Raw genomic sequence first — 22,859 nt, forward strand, 5'->3', positions numbered from 1 at the left:
CTTAGTAACAACATCTGATTTTTCTCTTTATTGCCCTTCTCCCATCTCATGGTTAAACAAAGATGTGATGCGACTCCATTCATCACCAATTAGGCAATGCGGGGGAGCAAGTAACGGTTCACCATCCTTAACACTTAGCCAGCACCGTGTTAGAACTAACACCTCCTTTGTCGTCCATGGCCTTTCAGAATTGGAACCAGGTACTTCATTCGAAGAACTTGCTGCATTCGACGACATTTCTAATAATGGGAATTCGTTTCGTTTAGGTGATTTGGGTGTTTGGTTTATAGATCTTAAACATCTATTTATATAAATAAATAGACTATGAAATAATACTTTGACTACGAAATGGTTATATTTGGACTACGAATTTCAGCTTTATGCAGTGTTTTGTCATGTCAAACTGTCATTTATCTCTTGTCACTTAAGGGACCCACTGGGATGTGCAGGTTACTACAGTGACTTGTCATTACTGTCTAGTCATTTCAAAGTTGGACTTCTCATTACTGTCTAGTATGTATAAATACCACTTATTGCTCCAGTTTAATACAACATCGATTTTATTATGAGTTCCTCACACAAATTCGAAATTTGCTCATGCAACGAAGTAGATTGTTACTACTGTGATTCGGTAGACCCTTTTTTTACACTCTCTTCAGTCGGGTCATATATGTCACATGAAAATTTTGAAGAATTAAAGAAGGCTGAAGCACAACAAGAAGAGGACAAAGAGTCATCCCGACTTCTCACTTAACTTGCTAATGATATAGGTTCGGAATGCAAACAAGCTGAAGAATGGATTGACCTCAATAAAAACAAAATCAAAGAGCATAAAGATTGGATAAAAAAGAGTAAGAAGGCAATCAAAACGACTGAAAAACGGCTTGCTGAGAAGGATGAGCAGTTGATACACATTATGGTAAAAAAGGATCGTTTCGAAGACAAAATGAGAATTAGGGATGACTATATAACAATGGAGAAAGAGAAGTACCCGTTGCAGTTCCCTGAGTTTAAAAATTAGTTATAAAGTTGTTGTAATATTATCATGAAACAGATTAGGTTGCCAAAGGATCGTTTGTTGTTTTTTTTTAAATAACATGTTGTAACTGTTAAAATAAATCTGCAAACTATATTTTATAATATAAAGGCTTCATTCATTGTTATAATCAACAAACTTAACTAAAATATGAAAGCATAGCAATGTCTTGTAAGAGTTAATAAAAATATTACAATACATAATAAGCTAACAACTCGTCATTACTCTTAATTTCAAGGTTGTTTTATATCAAAATCAGCGTTATGGGTTTGTGAACAACCCGCTGAACCACCAATATTATATGCCATTTCTGCAGTAGAAATTATGTGACCTGCTCTGCTACCAGACGCCCTTCCAGTACAATTATTTCTCGTGTGTCCTAGTTGACCACATGTAGAACACTCTTTTATAATTGGACCCTCGCCTTGGGATGGAATGCGGTCTGTGTTTCTTGGCCTGCCTGGCTGACGTTTATCCATTATAGGTGGCTTAACAATCATCAAATCATCGGGGATCTCCCATTCGGATGGCTTTGGCAGAGGGTTTATTGATTCCTCATATGTTTTCCTCAGTGTTTCGGTAAAGTAAGCATTTAATGCAAACCTCGAGCAGTCTTGGTAATTGTTCACTGTTAAACATCTTATGACATGACCACAAGGTATCCCATCAAGTTGCCAATGCCTACATGTACATGTCATATGTTGAAAATCAACAATCACATTTTGTGCCCCCTTTTTGACCTCACATTTTGTATTTGAGATCATGCGAACATCCCATTTGGTAAAAAAATTTATTGTTTTCTTTTACAACTTCATCCGCCCAAGGGGTAAGTGTTGTTGTTGCTTCCGCTAAAAAAACAGCCAAAATGAAGAAGTTAAAATCAATAACATCGAAACTAATAAAACATTAATATTACAAATTTACGTAATACCTGCAAAGTTACGTCTTTGAAACCACCATTGTTGCATTGTAGCACGAAAAAAATCAATCAACATAAGTATTGGCACCTTACGTGCGTGTCTAGATAATGCATTTATAGACTTCGCACTGTTGGACGACATAAGATTGTATCGGTTCCCTTTAAAATGTGCCCTTGACCAGGTTTCTGGATTTATACTTTTTAAGTACTCCCATACTGGTTCTTTTGTCTTTTTCATAACATCCATGGCAGCATCAAAAGCATCAACTGTGTACGCCCTACACGCCTCCCAAAAAATTCCTTTAACCGTCTTACTCTTGCCGAATCTAGATACTATGTTGAAATACAAATGGACACCACATATTCCATGATGAGCGTGAGGAAAAATGTTGGCAACGGATGTTGCTATAGATGGAGACCTATCAGATATAATTGTAAGCTCCTGCATATTTCCTATGCAATCACGTAGTTTTTGAAAAAACCATGTCCAAGAATCAGTACACTCATTTTTGCATATACCATATGCAACCGGTAATATTTGATTTTGTCCGTCCTTAGTAACTGCAAGTAGCATGGTACCTTTGAACTCGCCCTTTAGGTGAGCTCCATCTACTACTAGGGTCGGCTTACAAAAATTGACAAAAGCTCGTACCTACAATACATTGTATATCTATTCAAATACACCAAAATAAATATTAAAAAAAAATTAGGACATGATAATACTAACCGAGCAACCGAGTGAGACGTACAAAAACTCAAACCGATCATCAACATCTGTTTTAATATGTGTGACAGTACCCGGATTATGTTTGGCCAAGTTGTGACAATACGCCGGAAGTTTGGTAAAAGAATCCTCTTTCGTACCCCTTAACGACAACAATGCATATTGCTTCGCACGCCATGCCTGATGGTATGAGATATTGATATTCAATTGAGCATTAATATCATTAACAATTTCTTTTCCCCGATAAACTCTACTATAGTCTTCAGCCAAAACATCAGCAACATATTCACCCAAAACATATTTGTTTGCTTGTCGATGATTAGGTTGCAACAATGTTGAAGAACATGTGTGTACATCAACAAATTTATTCACTTGGAAAAGTCCATCAGTATTTTTAATTGCTTTTGCTCTTAGTAACCAAGAACAATTTTTCGAAACACACACAGCTTCATACCTTGATTTGGTGGATCTACTTGTCCTCGTCTGGAAACCTTCTCGAAGACATTTTTTACCAATACACCGCTTTAAAAGTTCTTTGTTTTTAAATATACTCTCACATTGAATCTTTTGAAGATTAATGTCTACCATCTGTGTTGGGATATCTTCATTATTATCAACTGGCCATGCTGGTACAGGGGGCATACCGTGAAAAAGGTTATCGGGATACTTAGCTTTAACTTCATCACCCAACTCATCTCTATCGGAATTACTTTGTAGCTCGGTTATATCTAACCATACATCACCAACATCAACATAATTCCCGTAAACATGATTTTTTTTATTTTTTTGAGTTGAATTTTTTTTCTTTTTAGTTTTATCTACCACACGCCTATTCATAAGTTTAACTTCTTGTTCGGCAACATCATCACAACGACCACCAACATGATTAAGATATGTACCAACATCATCATCACCAACATACTTGTAATTCTCGGGATCCACATATTGAATAGGTGAATAACTAACATTAACATTTTCAGCAACACTGTGAAACTGAGGTACACTAGGAGTATTGAAAGTACCTATCGGATCGTTGCTCCCTTTAAAACTGCATAAATTACCAACAACTTCGTTTCCAATTTCACCGCCCCCATTAACCTCCTCAACTTCATCAACCACCACAAACACTTTCACAGCCCTTCCTCCACTACATTTGATTACGTTTATCAACATTCTAACATCCACGTCTTCAACTATAGCTATATAATAACTTAATTCAGGATGGTGGAAACGAAGACTAATTCTATATTTGTCTAACAAACCAATTTTGCTTCTTACCATAGATACAAAATCACTATAACTAATATACTCAGAAAATATCAAAGCAAGTTCAGAAATACCTCCCTATGGACATATGTATTCCATATTAGTTCCATTAACTTGCCATCTCCCACCGGTTACAAGACAAACCAAATATTCAATCATTTTTTGAGCAAATTGTAGAGATAGAGAGTATTTCACAAACCAAATAACAACCAAAATGATATTTTTTCTACAAAAGTTTTTATATAGCAAAGCCCATTTCGTAGTCAAACCAATTCATTTCGTAGTCAACCTTAAAAAAAATAATAAAATAAAATAAATAAATAAATAAATAAAATTGCATTTCGCAGATAGGATCAGAGGATTTCGCAGATGGGACCTTTCCATCTGCGAAATTACCCCTATTTATACCGAAAAATTAAAAAAAAAAAATTCTCATCTGCGAAAGTACAAGTGCCTAAAGCACAACTGTGCTTCAGGCACTTGTACTTTCGCAGATGAGAAGCCCATTTCGCAGATGGGACCTTCTCATCTGCGAAATGGGTGGCTATATATGTAATCTCGATTTTTTTTGGCTATTTTTGTAATGCAATTAGTGTAATTGGCTATTTTTGTCATTTTCTCTTATTGGAAACCATTTCAATTAAGGCATTAAATATCAACCATTAATATAGATATGTTTATATTAGCAAACCATTAATATAAAATTCATTTTTATTAGGAAACCATTAATACCAAAAAATCATATTCAAATTATCACATACATATATGATTCATCCTTGAATTTGTGGCTCACATTTATTTCCGATCGTTACTTTTCTTCAAACCTTCTCCTACAATATCATTCTTATTGTTTATCACTTCCATCATCATTATCTGCTTCAAACCTTCATTGTTGTGCATTAGAAGATCAATACCTTCTTTCGCTTTTTTATATTTTTTTTCGATTATTTTTTGTTCCCGTATCAAATATACGTATTCATATTATATTTTGATATTCTTTGTCACAGCTTACATGAAATTGATTAACATCATTCAGTCTAGATTAAGTCAAAGAAAACAAAAATGTATAATTTTTCATATTAAATTCTTAACCTATTAACTTGGACTCGATACTCAACAACCTCTACAAACTGCAATAGCTATGTGATTTTTTTTTTACAATTTATAGCAACATACATACCATGAAAAAAGAACTTTTAATTAAAACTACAACTTAGTTTTTTATCGGTAACAACAATATACAACACTTAATATCAACATCGTTTTCTACCGGTTTCTCTAAATATTAACATATGAACCATATCAAAAGTAGGCTAAGGAGTTAGAATCTAAACTAGGAATGATCTTATTTCCTTGAATATCATATTTATGGTATTATAGAAATTTTTTTATTTGATTGTAGAATCAAATTGCATAATTACAATTAACATTGTTTTTATTAAACTTTGTATGCAGGTATGAAACAACAATAAGTATATTTTTGAAGGAACATTGTTCAAAATAATTTGTATAATCTAAATACATGTTAATTTAGTTCATTTCTATACTTTCCTGTAACATTGGATTTTGTCATGTTACATTCAAAATATGGGTTATTAGAACAAACACTTTAGGTGTTTGACGAAATGTCTCAAAGAATCTGACACAAGTTCTCTACGCTCACCTCACAAACATGTATAAATTTTGTTTTTTTTTCTAGATTTTTAGCATCATGTGTTTTTTATGTTTCCAACTTTGTAGTCTTACATGTTTTTTTGTCTCATCCTCAGGTTTTTCTATCTCTGATTGGGCTTCATTTTTTATATTTATTGTAAACTATCGATTCAATCTATGTCACTTTGTTATGACTTTTATCAACGTGATAAGATTCTAATAAATTGTCCATTTCTTGATCTTTTAGAAAAAGATGTTCTAACTGGATTATCATCTACGACCGTGGTGTTCTATTTTGTCTATGAAGCGATCTATGATTTGGCCATGATGGTTTTTACGGATTATGTTTGGACTGATAATTATTCTTGTCATAAAAAAATACATCCAACAAAAAGTGAAAGATAATTTTTTAAATTAATACCATCATTTAACTTTAAAGGATTTTTTTCAACTTTGATGGCATGTAACAGAGTTTTGGCTGAAATTTTCAATTTTATCGGAATATAACAGGTTATGACTTAAATAATAATATTAGATATTTGGGCAATCAGGTTTTCTTCGGTTCTTAAATTATTTTGCAGAAAGTGGTCTAATTTGGTATTATTGATCTCACAAAAGGCAAGTCTCATGTCTCTTTTAGCATATCCATTGAGTTTAATAGTTTATTGTTCATATTTGTTTTTTTAAAAAAAATGTTAAATCTTGTTTTAGTGAATGCAAGTCAGTAGGAAGTAAAGGTGCAAGAAGAGAAAAATATTAAATATGGGATGATCATGGTTATTTCAAGCCAAAATAAATTTCTAAAGTAACAAACGCTAAATTTAAAAGATAAACACTTGTAATGCAGAATACATATTATACTTTCCAAATAAGTAACCAAAAACTAACCTCATCTCCAAATAAATTACATATTAACTAACATCAATAAATTATGATTATAGTGTCTTGATTTTTAATTATACATTATAGATAGTCGGTTAATATGTAGTCATTATTTTTATATTTGTATCGGTTTTGAACTACAAAAACTATATTCAAATAATAAAAATGAAATGTAACATATACAGTGGTAATAATGCAAAAATAACATTCAAATTTGGTTTGATACAAAAAAATAGTCTAAAACTTATTTCTAAAAGCAACAAGAAAAAACAACGAACTTTCAAAAAGAAATGAGAAATTACAACGAACTTTTAAAAACTATCAAGAATGTATAATATAGGGATAATAATGCTTAAAAACACCGAGTTTGGTCTGATGCGAAAAAGGTAACTTTATATGAAAGTATGATTGCAGTAATACTAAAAGAACCTATATGTTTTTTATCTGATGCAAAAGTGGTCGAAACGTACTTCTAAATTGGCAAGAAATAGCAATGAACTTTTAATTCATCTTGAATAACCATTTAATAGTTATATGTGAAAGAATCATTGTCATAAAATAAAAATAAAAAATCATCATTTGTTTAAATTGTTTAATTCGTCTCATAATAACAAGTAAGTTGTGTGCCAATTATGTATTTTGACATTTTCAATGAGTAATGGGCAATATCTAAATCGAGCAAGCATAAATGTTTTTATATTTCTTTGTTAGAGTTTTTTTTTTTATATTTAATATTGTATGTGTGTGTGTGTGGTGGTGGTGGGGGGGGGGGGGGGGGTTATGTGGTTCATTTCAAATAAACATAAATAAGTTGCTATTTTTTAAAATAAACAATTCTATTTCGAAATATAACCATAAAATAACAATGTTTTTTTAAAGTACTTTGTCAAACGTTGGATTATACTTGCGTAGAGCCGTTTTTGCGCATAGTTAAACTATGTGTAGCTGTTTCCGGTATCACAAGTAAAAAAAGGTTTGAAGGTACTTTGTGGCGATAAAGGTCGTTCAACTAATAAAACAAAAAATGTTGTCTACAAAGAGGTCCTTCAACGACTATATATATTTACCAACCTCAGTGTATCTTATACACATTTCAATAAAATCAATAACTCTGATTTTTTTTATTTATAATTATTCTGCAATATCTATATACATTTATATTTTATTTATGTGTTCCCCGCGTTTAACGCGGGTCATAATCTAGTTATAACTTTATTATCAAATACTAATATCATGAATTGACTTTTTGTAATGTTTTGATCTTATTTATGTATTTAACACAAATGGTTAGACTCGTAATTTTTTATCCTCACTTTCAATCCCTTGCAAATTAATAAACAAACAATTCATAATTTCACATGTTCTTTATTCTACTTATGATTTATTCCATTTCTCCTACATCCATTACTAGAAAAACAACCTTTTACGACGCGCAAATGCATGTCAAGGAAGGCCCTGTCTTACGACAGACGACACGCTTTTGTGTGTCACAGGGGCGGAGCTTGAAGTTTCGATTAGGGGGGCCGAAAATAAAATATGTATAAAAATTGAAGAACAGGGGGGCCAAAGTAAAATTTTATAGATTTGGACATAATATGTAACTTTTTTAATACATAAAGGCTATATATATAAAAAAAAATAGGGGGGCCACAGCCCCCCTGGCCCTATATAACCTCCGCCCCTGGTGTGTCATCTATTTACGACGCGCATAGATGACATGCAATGCGTATCAAGGAAGCCTCTGTCATACAGGAAGATGACACGCATTTACGATACACATTACGTGTCATAATTTTAAAATTTATAAAAAATATATTATATATATATATATATATATATATATATATATATATATATATATATATAGATTTACTAATTTTTCTAATTAAATGACAATTAATATCTCACAACGCAACATAAAAATACATGATATAACAAAAAATGTATTTCGTACAATAACAATCCAAGTAAAAGTTAGCATCAAAGTTACAACACAATATCAACCTAGTTCATCTGATGTAACAAAACCAAAACCTCTTCACTATCAAATATAACAAAACCAAAGCCTCTTGATCAACTAGTGACATGATCTAGCATTATTTGATGTTCTACGATCTCACCATAAGACAAGAAATATTCCCTCATCTCATTTGCAAATCAAAGTTACAACACAATATCTACACAATATTCCCTTGCATCCATTTATCTCACTTATATTATTCCATTTCAAAATAAGTGATTAATAACTAATTTACAATAATATACAAAAGAAAAATGTGAATATTGGTTATTATATTTAAACCTTCCAGACTTTGAAATATTTTAATTGTGTTAATGGCAATGCACCCATTGTTGTTTGTTGTGTGAGACAAACATTAGTTGTATTGTATTTCACACCACCAGATTGCATGAAATAATTGAAAAAAATGACACACCTGCAAAAAGAATGAAATTTGTCAATTAATTTGTAATTTTTAACTTACTTTGTTTCTAATAGCATTAGTAAGGGTACAATTCCATATACTTTGAGTTTATTACAACTTTCAATTCTTAATTGCTCAAGACTTGTCTCATACAAATAAATTTTAGGATTAAGAGGTCTTACTTGAGGGCCAAGGTTGCCAACATAAACGGTTGTGTACTATGGATTATTCTTAGGGGCATCACTATCACTTTGCTCTTTAGTATCCTCTGCAAAACAAGACAAAAAATATATATCAAAAAATGAAAACTTTTTGAATCTATATATGTATGTATGTATAGAGAGATGAAACATGTACTCACGAACAACTAGAATAGACAGAGAAGCATGCATACAACATAACATCAGTAACCTCGGGGCTAAGATCACCAACAAATATGTTATAATGACCTGAAAAGGAAGAAAGTAATAATGTCATGAGGAAAGAAGGTAGAAAATAATATAGGTATATAAATTATTTCCAAAAAGGGTATTAAGTCATATACGTGATGTGTCCTCCCTTTGTCCAATGACATATGCCCAATTAACTTTGATAAGTTGTCCAAACCTACAAAAATTATATGATAATAGCAATGTTTTGAAGTGAAATTGCAGTGCAGGATATACATCTATGAACACACACCACTTACAAATGCCTTCCATCTAGAGACACTATTTCAAGTGTAGCAAATCTTCGATCAAAATAGTGAATGAATCCATATGATGACTGTAGACATGAAAACATTTATGTAAAGATTATTCACAATTTCTTGAAAAAACAGCAAGAAGGTAGTGAAATAGGTACTTTGTCTTTTCTCATGAGTTTGCAACTTTCAACAGGACCAATGCTTGTAAAAACCTCTTGGAGAAGTGGTTCAGTAACCTGTGTATGGATATTTCCCACATACCTGCATTTTTATTAAAAGTAAAGAGACTAGAAGTGGGATTTTTATTTTTTTTTATAAAAAATAGCTTTCATGATGCCCACGCATGGAAATGAAAAGAAAAATAATATTCACACACTATGGCATGTGTTTGGATCAAACCCAGGAGGTAAATTTCCACTAGGTATTGGTTTAATCTACAAAATGAAAAGGTGAAAAATGGAAACAAAACACAACAGTAAATGGCATGAAGAGGATTCAAAATGTGATATTTATAGCAAACAGACAAAAAGAACTGTGATTCACTCAAAATAGAATGGAACTAATAAGGAAACAATAGAACAAGAATCAAAATCCAAACTCTCAAAAAAGATGAAGTCACAAAGCTAGCGAAACCAATAGATGAAATTTTCCAGCCTTGATCACATGTCAATCGGAGTTAAGGGCTTTGAGAACTGGAATCAGACCATATTTGAGTTGGTTGACCGTATTTCTTTTGACATTTATGTGCATAATACTCAAAACTCAGAAACCCTAGACCTATAAACCACGCTTCGTGAACCCCATAGGAACAAATAAGTGGAAAGGGGGGGGGGGGGAGAACGAACTAGGGTTAGAATCGAAGAAAAGGAAATGTATATGGAATGTAATAAATTGGGCCACTCCGTCGAAATTGAAGTACAGTTCCGACTGATTCCAGGGCCAGCTAATGTTTTAAAAACCGGTTTTTTAATTGAACCGGTCGGGTGACGTTTTCCGGTTTAACCGGTTCAACCGGATGGTCAAACCGGTTCTATATTTTGATATGTTTTTAATTATCTTGCATACAGTGATTACAAAACTTGTCATTTTTTTAGTATTACAAACATAAATAGAATGCAATATATAAAAACAATCATTATAAAAGTCAATATCAAACAAAGAAGCCCAAAACAAATACAAAAATCCAAAAATATCCAGTTCAACCCGGTCCATTCCGGTTCAGTTCGGCCGGTTGAACCGGTTTTTTACCAAAACCGGCCGGTTCAATCCGGTCAGGAAATCATTATAAAACCGGTCCAAATCGAACCGCCCTCACCTCCGGTTCTCGGTCCGACCGGTTCAACTGGCCGGTTCGAACCGGTTTTTAAAACACTGGGGCCAGCCACTCTAGCGATGCTAACTAGAGAAAATCCAGGAATAAAAGAAGGTGAATTTTTATTTGTAAACATCATACTCCATTTGCATACATATATGAAGGAGAAGAGAGTTTACCTGAAAACGATACTTCAGGCGATCAAGAAGTTAGGGCCAATGCTGCTAACGGTGGCGGGGCAAGACGCGAACACACACTATGGCATGTGTTTGGATCAAACCTCGGAGGTAAATTTCCACTAGGTATTGGTTCAATCTACAAAATGAAAAGGTGAAAATGGAAACAAAACACAACAGTAAATGACATTAAGAGGATTCAAAATGTGATTTTTATAGCAAACAGACAAAAAGAACTGTGATTCACTCAAAATAGAATGGAACTAATAAGGAAACAATAGAATAATAATCAAAATCAAAACTCCCAAAAAAGATGAAGTCACAAAGCTAGCGAAACCAATAGATGAAATTTTCCAGCCTTGATCACATGTCAATCAGAGTTGAGGGCTTTGAGAACTGGAATCAGACCATATTTGAGTTGGTTGACCGTATTTCTTCTGACATTTATGTGCATAATACTCGAAACTTAGAAACCCTAGACGTATAAACCACGCTTCGTGAACCCTATAGGAACAAATAAGTGGAAAAGGGGGGGGGGGGGGGGAGAACGAACTAGGGTTAGAATCGAAGGAAAGGAAATGTATATGGAATGTAATAAACCGGGCCACTTCGTCGAAATTGAAGTACAGTTCTGACTGATTCCAGGGTCAGCCACTCTGGCGATGCTAACGAGAGAAAATCTAGGAATAAAAGAAGGTGAATTGTTGTATGTAAACATCATACTCCATTTGCATACGTATATGAAGGAGAGCAGAGGTTACCTGAAAACGATACTTCATGCGATCAAGAAGTTAGGGCCAACGCTGCTAACGGTGGCGAGGCAAGACGTGAACCACAACAGATCGTTTTTTCTAGAGCGATTTCTTAAATCGTTACATTATTATTCGGCGATATCTGATTCATTAGAAGCAAAGAATGGGGAGAAACAGAATGGAGTGGATGAAGATTGAGATGAATCACTTTGCGGAGGCTTGTCAGCCAAGGAATCGCCCTTTCCTTTTCTTCTTGGCCCGATTTATTACATTACATATACAAGATAGTGGTGGTCTGTACCATGGAGAGAGAGAGAGAGAGAGAGATAGAGAGAGAGATAGAGAGAGAGGGAGAGATGGTGGTGAGTCTGATCGAGGCAAGCGTTCCTGTGGAAGGAGGAGACGCAACAAATGGGGTTTTTAATTTTTTCGATTTCATTACCCCCTACTATTAAAAAACGAAAACACGCGCTCATAGACTACAATTATAAAGCGACATGTAGGTGTCTTCTGTTTTTTTTTTTGGGCACTAATTTTAGGCCGCACAAAAAATGTGTGTCCTCTATCCTTCTAATTTTGCAACACTGACATTATTTTTTAGGGCACGCACAAATGTGTGTCCTCTATCAACGCGTGTCATAATTTGCGCGTCATTAAATGGCTGTTTTCTAGTAGTGATCAATTCACACCATACCCCAACCTTGTACCATAAATAATAGTTATGTATAGACTTTCAAGTACTGAAATTCGTCTTATTTTATAATATTCAAGCTTGAAAATAATGAATTATTTGCTTACTACGCATTAGTATAATTGTAATATTTCCGGTCGAATAGACTGAAAATATTCGAACAACAACGTAGACATCAATTGTTGAAAAAGTGTGTACAGCGGTTTCGGAGTTGCGTGCAACAACTTTGGGGTTGTGAATGGTGGTTATAAGGCTTGGAACTTCATTTTGAGTGAAGTGTAGAGGACAATCTGACAAGATGCTCTTGTTATTCGACTCCCCATCTTACATTCTCCAAAAAATTTCAAAAGATCTTCTACATATAAATTCACTAAGTTGTTTAAGATGTTATTAACTTTTGTTATTTATTTAGAAACGTATCTGTTACACCACTAACACCACTACCTTCTCTATTTTCATTAAACACAAATTCCCCTTCTTCATCTTCTTGACCTCATACTTAGTTGGATTGTTCTTGATCGTACATAGTTCCAACTCATTGACTTCCACTTAGTTTTTAAAGGTAGGAATCCAACTGTCACCTCTTTTATATGAATCACACATTTTTTTTCCTTCAATATCCATTATTATAGCTTTTGAAAATGTTGACATGTTTAGGTTTCAAACACGCCCTAGTGGAATAAAAGTTGTCATCTCCATCTTCATCAAAATACACAATTGCACCCCATCTTTGAACAAAATTTTAAATGAGTCCTACCTCAAATCCTTTAAAGGTATTCCTTCAATATCAATCAACATTAACATCTCAATTAGAACAAGATCTTTTTGACCAATGAATAAGTTTGCAACAACCAAGATAACACGCCAACATGTTTATGAAATCTATGTGGAAACCGACTCAAATTCAAATAATACTTATAATCATCCTATATATTTTATTATGACAAAAGTTCAATATATTAAGATTTGAATGATTTTTCTAAACCCTAGCGAATATAGCATAACAGAAAGAACATAAAGGATTAATATGGATGATCTGAATAAATGAAAATAATTTACATTGGTACTAATCTACAAAGACTAAAAACCAAAGGAATTATATATGCAAACCTAGAATTCAAAGAGTTTTTTTCACCAAAGGGCTTCCAGCCCAGTGGTATCCGGTGCTGCCCTCCCTCCTTGAGGTTGAGGGTTCAAGTCTCGTCGTGGACATATGTGAATTTAATGAATAGTTTGGGAGTATATTAGATTTTTTCGTTTATAAAATTATTTTTTTTCACCTTATTACATAATATATGCATGTCACTTCTAACACCAACCACTTGACCCACAAACTCAAGAATAATAACATTTTCAACATGTCCTTAACCCTTAACATCCCCTTGTTTCTTACTACCCCCACTACGATGCTTGTGTAAGATCCTTTTCCTTCCGATCTTTGGTTCATTTTCCACCAAATTGAACCTCATGTTGTTTCACACTTTGATTATTGTTGGTTCTTTTAGATCCTAGGTGTAAATGCAAATAGTTGGAATTTTCCAATTTAAGTGTCACAAAAGCATCTTTGACCTCAGAGAATCTTATGAACCCAAATCTCCAACCCACCTTGGATAATTTTGGAGAAATAAAACATCCACTACAACACCATGGTTTTCTCAAAATGTTCCAAAGATCTCTTGTTCCACAAAATGCACTCGAAAGTTAGTAGCAAAATCATATTATGATACCTTCTCAAGACCCGGGCAATCATAATTCTTTAACCTTGGATCCAAACGATCAAATACTCCTTGCCTTCCTCCATTATTGTGTTTCATGTGATTCATATTTACCCAAACTTTTTGAAATTCACTGTTGATATTGTCGAGAAAACCCAAATTGAGTGAAAAAAACATGATCCGCTATGATTAAACCACTGTCTCCGATGGGCGTTGAAGTCAAACAAATAGCGAGATAATTTTTTTTAAACTTTGTTGAAAAATACACAATTAACGTTTTCATGTAAATTTAACCGTACATTTTATCATAGTAAACCCTTAAAATATTATTCAGTGTAGTGAATTTATAAATTTTTATTATGCTTTACCGTTTGATATAAAATACATATAAAATGTTAAAAATGATAGATTTGTTATAGTGAAAGGTCAATGTTACATAACTTATATAGTAAAACCGATAAATCTATTATATTGAATAATACATTAAAAAATTCATATCTCCCTATACTAATAAAAGAGTAGTTCTTTTGCCATGTGTTATCTTATTAGGCATCTTAATTAATGTCATGTCACTTGTCAACCTATTAATTATTTACTAGGTGTAAAACTCATGTATTATATGGGTTAATTAAAAAACTTAAACATAAATATCTAAATATTTAAGACCTTTTGATTTATAAGAAAATAATAAAAATAATGAATTATTGAAATTGATTTTTTTATCTTTTAAATTTAAATAAATAAACAAAATAAAATAATGAGCTTTAATTTGAGAATTTTGAAATAAGAAGGTAAGTCCATTAATGAAATTGATATTCATTTATGACTACATTTATTGTAATTATTACATTAAAGTATTATGTGAAATTTATTAAAATAGAAAACTCATAAAATGATATGTAGAAAAAAAATTAATTCAAAATAACTACAAAATGATATTTGGCAAATTCATTGAGAGTGTGACATGTGACAAAAAAAAACTTTCGTTTATTAGAGTAGCTTTCAAATTTCAAATTTCAAATTTAAAATTTTCTACTCTAATTACATTAAATTAATCACATTATAGTAAAAAATAAAATAAAATTAATATAAATTATAAGGTGATATAATTTCATGTATTTTATTTGAATCAATGATTATAACTTTATATGTAACTAAAAAAAATATCTCTTAATTAATAATTTATTTAAAAAAACTAATTAATAATTTTGAGTTTTTATTATGAAAGTTTAATTACTTTTGTCACTATGGTTTTCGTATATTATAAACTAGTAGATAATACAGAAAATTATGTTTTTTTTTTATTTTTATAATTAACATTACATTTTATATATATATATATATATATATATATATATATATATATATATATATATATATATATATATATATATATATATATATATATATATATATATATATATATAAACACTTTGATTTATTAAAGGGAGTAAAGTGACCGGACCAAAGGGACCATTGTTGGCCACCGCAGCAATAGCACTTGCAAATTGCAAGCCCCTTCACTGTCAACTACTTAAAATTTTCCCTTTCATTTTTCTTTTTACACGATCGATTCACATGATCTTAATCTAAAGTCTAAACCCATTTTTTTTAATCTCATAAATGTGTGTAACATGGGACAAGAATGACCAAACAAAAAATTGATTGGACAAGTTTCTTCCTCTATAAAGACAGATGAATAAATGAGTATATTATTCATGTATTTTGTATAAACAAAAGCCCACACTGACCAAAATAAGCCAAATAAATATTTTCAATGTCCAACCTTCATTGTAAATTTAAAAGTTTCGATATGAAATATAAGTTAGATTTAAATTTGTTTAGAAGTAAACAGTATCAATGTATATATTTGTACAGGAGGAATGTGTTAAGGGAAAAAATATTGAACAGAAATACAGATTAGATCGTTAGAATGGTGCTTTTTTGTTGTTTCAGATGGGCCAACGAAAATCAGCCCAATAAAAATATCTACTTAGCTCATTATGAGCCAGGCCTAGAGCGAAATTGGAGTTGGAGATTTGGGCAAGATAACAAATCGGTCTCAAACTTTCTGTTATTTACACGAACCGGAAGTTGAATGGTTTAATTGTAATAAGGTTTCCATATTTGATGCTATATTTTTGAAAGTTATAGAATTTATATTTCGGATATAATTAGTTTAATACTTTAATTGATAAAAAGTTTGCTCGTTTTATATGATACGTTTTAGTTCATAATCAGAAGAGTGTAAACTTCTCATCAATTTCCATTTCCAAGAGTAGTTGCATGACAAGAAATTATCGAGAAGTCCCAACAAAAATTGTATTTTTGAATTATTGTGTGTCTTTCCATATATTGTTTTAGAGAAATCAAATATCCTCTCATATTTTTTTCTATCCTTTTTTTTAATATTCATTAATCAAGATAAGTGTCAAAATCAAGAGAGAAGATTAATAAAAAATATAAAGATTTCATATGTCATTATTTTATATTAGTTGGAAGTAGGTATGAACAAAATGTAAGAAAATATTTAATTTTTTTTATTGTTTTGCGGTTAGGATTTTACAAAAGAAAATGTATGTGGCCACCATTTAATTATTATAGGATATGAACACCATCGGTAAAGGTTAAATAATTTCGATATTTTGATATTTTTGGAAAACAACTTAATAAAATGTATTTCAAGTAGGTGACTTATTTTATTGAAATTTATTTTCTTGTAAATTATCTCATAATACCAGACACAAAGATGGAGTTGTTGGCGCTCAAGACCCACAAGATTTCATGATATAGCAAGACAATAACCGATCAAATACTTACGACAATGAATACATTAACTCAAACTCCAATATATTTCACCTTTTGAGGAGCAAGATTTAAGTTGACCATGCAGTGGATGAGTCTCCTTTAGATGTATATCGGCCGAGTTTGTCTGAATATAAACCAATCATATGAGCGAGGAGGACGGAGACGAGACCGATCAATTCTGTGACTAAGACTTTGTCTCTGAAATGGCCAGGTACAACACCAATGATAAAGATATAACTTTTTGAAAGAAGGTGTCGTTCAAAATTAAATATCATCTCCAAAATTTCATCAATACAATAACTAATGGCAATAATATGTCATTTTTCCCTTTATTAGTAAAGGTATGGAAAAAACTTGAATTCATGCGATCTAGGTTTTTTTGGGTACTTATTATATGTTGTTTTTTTCCTTTACCATGTCCAGAAAAAACTTGAATCTCTGCAATCTAAGTTTTTTGACAATCTAGTGGGGATGTCAAAAAAATAATGTGGGTGTCGTGGAACTATGTGCTAGCAGTTTAGGAGAAAGGCGACTTAGAGATTTTGGAAGTCTTGATGTGCTAAATTGTTCATAAATTCAAAAGTGGAGATGATGTTTTTGTTCATGAACCTTGGTGTTTTGGGTTAGGTTCAGATATGAGATTTGTGGATAGAAATTCTATTATAAGTGTTGGAGTGTAGTCGTTAATTGTTAGCTCCATTAACGGTCTTTATGACAAAGGCATTATTTATCTACTTTGTCAAGAAAGATAAAAGATAATAAAAGTACTAAATATAAAAATTAACTAAAGTGGAACCCATGACTAAATATAAAAATTAGCCAACTAAGAAATCCATATCTATTAAAAACTGCACATTGTATTTCACCAAATAAACCAGACTATACGAGCAGACCATTTAATGTATTTCTGCTTTTGTTAAAAAAAAAGTAATGGCAAGAAGCGAAACTCTTCATCGACACAACCCCCTTTTAGAGCCTGAATTTGATTCTGTCTCTCGTACTTCTTTCAATCGCATTTAATAGAATTCAGCAATCTCTGTGTCTCTAACATCAATGGCGGCTCTTCGATTTCACCATCCACTTCTAACTTCTTCTTCCTCTTCTTCAAATTCATCCCCTTTTCTGAAATCTCAGCTTCAGAGAAACCGTTTAGTCAATATACACGCTAATGGAAGTTTTAACAATTTGGTTTCTGCTGCTCACCCCAATGGAGACGCACCCGGTTCGATTTCCAAAACAACATCTTTCTCCCAGGTTTTTAACTTGTATTTTGTTCGTGGGTTAATGTTTTATTTGATTATGTGTTGTGTAATTGTTTAATTTTTTCTGGGTGTAGTTGATTGAGTCGTTGATTGATAGAAAGAACTTGACGGAGGCAGAGGCGGAGGAGTCTCTTGATTTTCTGCTGCAAGATGCCAATGAATCGTTGATAAGTGCTTTTCTTGTTCTTTTGAGAGCCAAGGGTGAAACTTATGAAGAAGTAAGTTCAATATCTTGTTCCCCATTTCAATATAATTGTTTGACTTTTGTGGTCAAATCTACCTTTCGATATCATCTAAAGTTGGCGATGTTATGACGTTTGCAATGAAACGGGTCATATATTTATGTTCTTTTTGAAGATTAAAGCTTTGTTTTTGCTAAAGCTGTTTTGTAATTTAACCTAGTACTCTTCCTAGCTCTTGATTTTCATCTTCTTTGAAAAAGGTCTTGTCTGACCATAAAAGGTCAACACATTTCCAATTTTGAACTAAGAGAGTTTACCCAACTGATTGAGAATTTATTGTTCATGGAAGAATGTAGATGATATTTGTTGTCCATTTGTATATTTGGACTACAGTTCTAAATCAATGTGTATCCTACATTGAACTTGTTTTTGGGGTGGTATGAGATGTTTGAAATGACCGATTTTGACCATGGTATGGTATGAACTGACATATCAGATGAACTTTGAAATGACCAATTCTGATAAACTTTGATTGATTCCCCTCTTGTAATCATGATTACACAGGTAGTGGGATTAGCAAGAGCCATGTTCAAACACTGTAAAAAGGTAGAAGGGTTAGATGATGCTGTTGACATAGTTGGAACTGGTGGTGATGGTGCAAACACTGTAAATATCTCAACCGGATCATCCATATTAGCAGCTGCCTGTGGAGCAAGAGTTGCAAAGGTGGCATCCTCTTTCAACTTGTAGGCCCCACATGTTACATACACATAGCATGACATAACAGGTTGTACTGCGTTCAACATGCATTGGACTGAGACACAGACCGATGTCAATAGGACAAAAAGTTTCAATTTTTGTCCTACCCAAAAAGGTGGGACAAGGACTCTCTCTTGATCTGTCTCTTGTGCAAAAGACGAAAATGCCCTTCTCATCCTCATCATTGAAAATAGCCCTAGAAAGATTGTAACAACCTAAAATATGGGACTAGGACCGGCTCTCGATCTGTCGTATGTGCAAAAGACGTTAATGCCATTGGCTTGTTTTCAAAGGTTATTTAGCATTGAGGTTATAACTGTCCATTTTATTTCTTGTAGCAAGGGAATAGGTCAAGCTCATCTGCATGTGGAAGTGCTGATGTATTAGAAGAATTGGGTGTTGCCATTGAATTAGGACCTGAGGTTTGTTGAATTGCATGTTTATAGCTCTTCATCTTTCCTTCATGCTTATGGCTTAGAAAACTGAATCAGTTGTAAAGTGATTGAATTTGTTGAAAGTTTTTTTCTCTAATTTGCTTTTGATTGTGTTAGGGTGTCAAAAGGTGTGTGAACAAAGCAGGAATTGGTTTCATGATGTCTCCAATATACCATCCAGCTATGCAAATTGTTAGACCAGTGAGAAAACAACTCAAAGTGAAAACCGTATTCAACATCCTTGGTCCTATGTTAAATCCAGCACGTGTCCCTTTTGCAGTTGTTGGTGTCTACAAGGAAGATTTAGTTGAGTGCCTTCATGGTTATGAAAACATTGCCTTTTTATTACATGGAGAATTCTAGCCTTTGTTTACCTATATGTCCCTTTCATGATAAGCTTGCATTCATGTTTGTTTATTATGGTTTTATGTTGTATAGGTTCATAAAATGGCTAAAGCACTTCAACGATTTGGCATGAAAAGAGCACTTGTTGTTCACTCTGAAGGCTTGGATGAAATGAGTCCTCTTGGTAAGATCAGTTATATGTTTTTTTTTGGAGATATTAGCATTGTTATATATCATTATACCTCACACTTTTATAAACAACCAACATACTTTTATAATGGATTGAAATGTTTGAGCCCTTGATGTATTGATCTTTTAATCTTTCTCCAATTGTAGGGCCGGGGCTAGCCCTTGATGTTACCCAAAATTCAATTGAGAAGTTCTCATTTGATCCATGTAAGTCTCTTACCAATTTTTTGAGAACGAATGTCAATATGATTTTATGAATTCTATATCTCCAAGGGTTTGATTATCTGATTATTGCAATTTCAAGTTGTAGACAATCAATTCGTGTTTTTTGATGAAATGATGTTCCTTCTGATTATCCAGAGCCAGATAATAAACTTTTTGTTTTATTGAAGTAGGTCACACATAACAAAAAGACTATATTACCCTTCCTGTGAACCCTAAATTAAAAACCTAAAAAAACTCATATACTGATATTTGTATGAAGAAAAATAATATTTGGAATCATAGTTGCTTATAAGTGTTTTTCGTATGTTGAATTTAAATAGTAAACAATATATAAGAATGCCCACTTTAGTCATTTTTTCTACACTCAAACACTGATTATATGATTATTACAATTTCACTTTCAAAATACTAATCCTATAACTGGAAAGTATAACTTATGCAATAAATGTATATCATATATGGCACATGTCTTGTCACATCAACTTAATGCCAATTGGATGGAGTTGGAATCAAGAACTAATTTTACTATATTTATATTTTTTATGAGCAATATTTAGGATGCATGCTTTTAAGTTTTAAGTTTTAACTAATTTGAGATTTCTTTTTTAACAGTGGATTTTGGGATGCCACGTTGCACAGTAGATGACTTGCGTGGTGGTGATTCTAAATACAATGCAGAAAGCCTAAGGCGTGTATTATCAGGAGAAAAAGGATCTATTGCTGATTCATTTGTAAGCCTTTTGAATTGCTAAAGTTCGAACTTTACACATGTTTGTGTTCATGTGATAATATCTCAGAATTTTACCATGTTTATGTTGATACGTGGATACTGAGATTTGGTGATTCGAAAAGATTACATAAATTGGTATGTTTGCTACATTAAATGGTTACGAAAGGTTTGGGCAAATGGTGAAAGTATATTGCTTTTTTTTTGTGACTTGAAAAATCTGAAAAGATAGTAACATTTGACTTTTTGACTATCTTTATGTTTAGGCACTCAATGCTGCAGCAGCCCTTTTGGTGAGTGGGTGTGTAGAGAGCCTAGGAGAAGGAGTGGTTTTGGCTCGTGAGACTTTAGAATCTGGAAGAGCAATCAAAACTCTTGATTCGTGGATTGAAATCTCTAATAACTCCATTGTAAGACATTGTACTTTGAAAAATATACCAAACTAGAGTGTTGTATCTTCAATTTTATTTTGTTATTAAGACATTGTACTTTGAATTCTATCCAATTATACTACTTGGATGATGTTGCTATGATTGGGTGGATTTTTCAAAGTGCAATGTTGTAATGGGGAAAAATGTAAGTACTTTGTTGTTTCTTGCATTTAACCTTTTTTTTGCATTGTTTTTGGTTTGGTAATGCATTTGCAGAATATTGAAGTGATGGCATGAAATCAGTTGAAAGGTGAGAAGCTGTTGTAGATTCAATGGCATAATTAGTTTTTTTGAAGGTTTGCTTTTCTTTCAATTTTGGAGTTTGTAATGTGGTTTATGCCATTTTTGTGGTGAACCCATCATTCTAAAAGAGCATAGAGGGTTTTGTTACTCGTTTTCGGAGAAGATATGTATTGATATGATACGATACAATGAATTAGTGGTTCATTTTGAAATAATGAGATGGCATTTTCTTTTATTTGTTATAAAAAAAATAGGAATTGAATCATTTTGAAATAATGAAATGTGTTTGGTTTGATAAATTATCTAAAACTTTTCCGGAAAATGAGATTTTTCTGTTTTTCAAAATTACAAGGAACTTGAAAATGAGATTATTTTAAAATCTTGAACGTCTTTATAATTTAGTTTAGACAAAATTGCAAAAATGGTCCCTGTGGTATGCATTTTTTTGGGGTTTTAGTCCAAACCCCGACTTTTTTGGATTAGTGATCCTTTTGAGCTAGTTTCGTTGCGGATTTGGTCCCCGAATAAACTGAAATGACTTAAATACCCTTGGGGTATTTATTTTCTATTTTTAAAATCAGTTTTTAAATGTTTAATAATTATTTATTCATTTTAATAATTAGAAATTGAGAGGACCCACCTCCTCTCTCTCTCTCTCTCTCTCTCTCTCTCTCTCTCTCTCTCTCTCTCTCTCTCTCTCTCTCTCTCCTTCTTCTTCTTCTTGCCTACTTCTGATACCAAAAGGGAGCAAAGCAAGATTGTAGGTTGCAGAATCACTTGGGCGCATAGTTCTTGGGTTGATATAGGTGGAGGTTGAAGGTGATTATGAACACAAATGGGAGAACACAAAATGAACCCGGAAAAAAATCTATCAAAATCCACATCCTTATCTTCATACCTCAGGCACCATAATACTTTTATGCGTTCATCTTCTTCAACATACACATAAATACAGACTTGCTGATCCAACATACATACACACACAAAATGCAGCCATGGCGTGTTCGATCCCCTTTCTCA

The 22,859-nt window shown here is 32.5% G+C and overlaps 1 protein-coding gene across 1 annotated transcript; it reads left to right on the forward strand.

Annotated features, from left to right (window-relative positions):
- The first annotated feature begins 17,064 nt into the window (after window positions 1–17,064).
- Window positions 17,065–22,074, forward strand: LOC111913554 (anthranilate phosphoribosyltransferase, chloroplastic). The gene is made up of 11 exons (XM_023909276.2): window positions 17,065–17,253; window positions 17,466–18,296; window positions 18,379–18,522; window positions 19,051–19,212; window positions 19,584–19,667; window positions 19,797–19,985; window positions 20,118–20,208; window positions 20,361–20,420; window positions 21,051–21,169; window positions 21,432–21,575; window positions 21,813–22,074. Exons 2-11 carry the CDS (start codon window positions 18,096–18,098, stop codon window positions 21,831–21,833), a joined length of 1,215 nt encoding a protein of 404 aa, XP_023765044.1. The 5' UTR covers window positions 17,065–17,253; window positions 17,466–18,095; the 3' UTR covers window positions 21,834–22,074.
- Window positions 22,075–22,859: the final 785 nt, after the last annotated feature.

Source organism: Lactuca sativa, chromosome 1 (assembly GCF_002870075.4).
Source record: "Lactuca sativa cultivar Salinas chromosome 1, Lsat_Salinas_v11, whole genome shotgun sequence".
Taxonomy (NCBI): domain Eukaryota; kingdom Viridiplantae; phylum Streptophyta; class Magnoliopsida; order Asterales; family Asteraceae; genus Lactuca; species Lactuca sativa.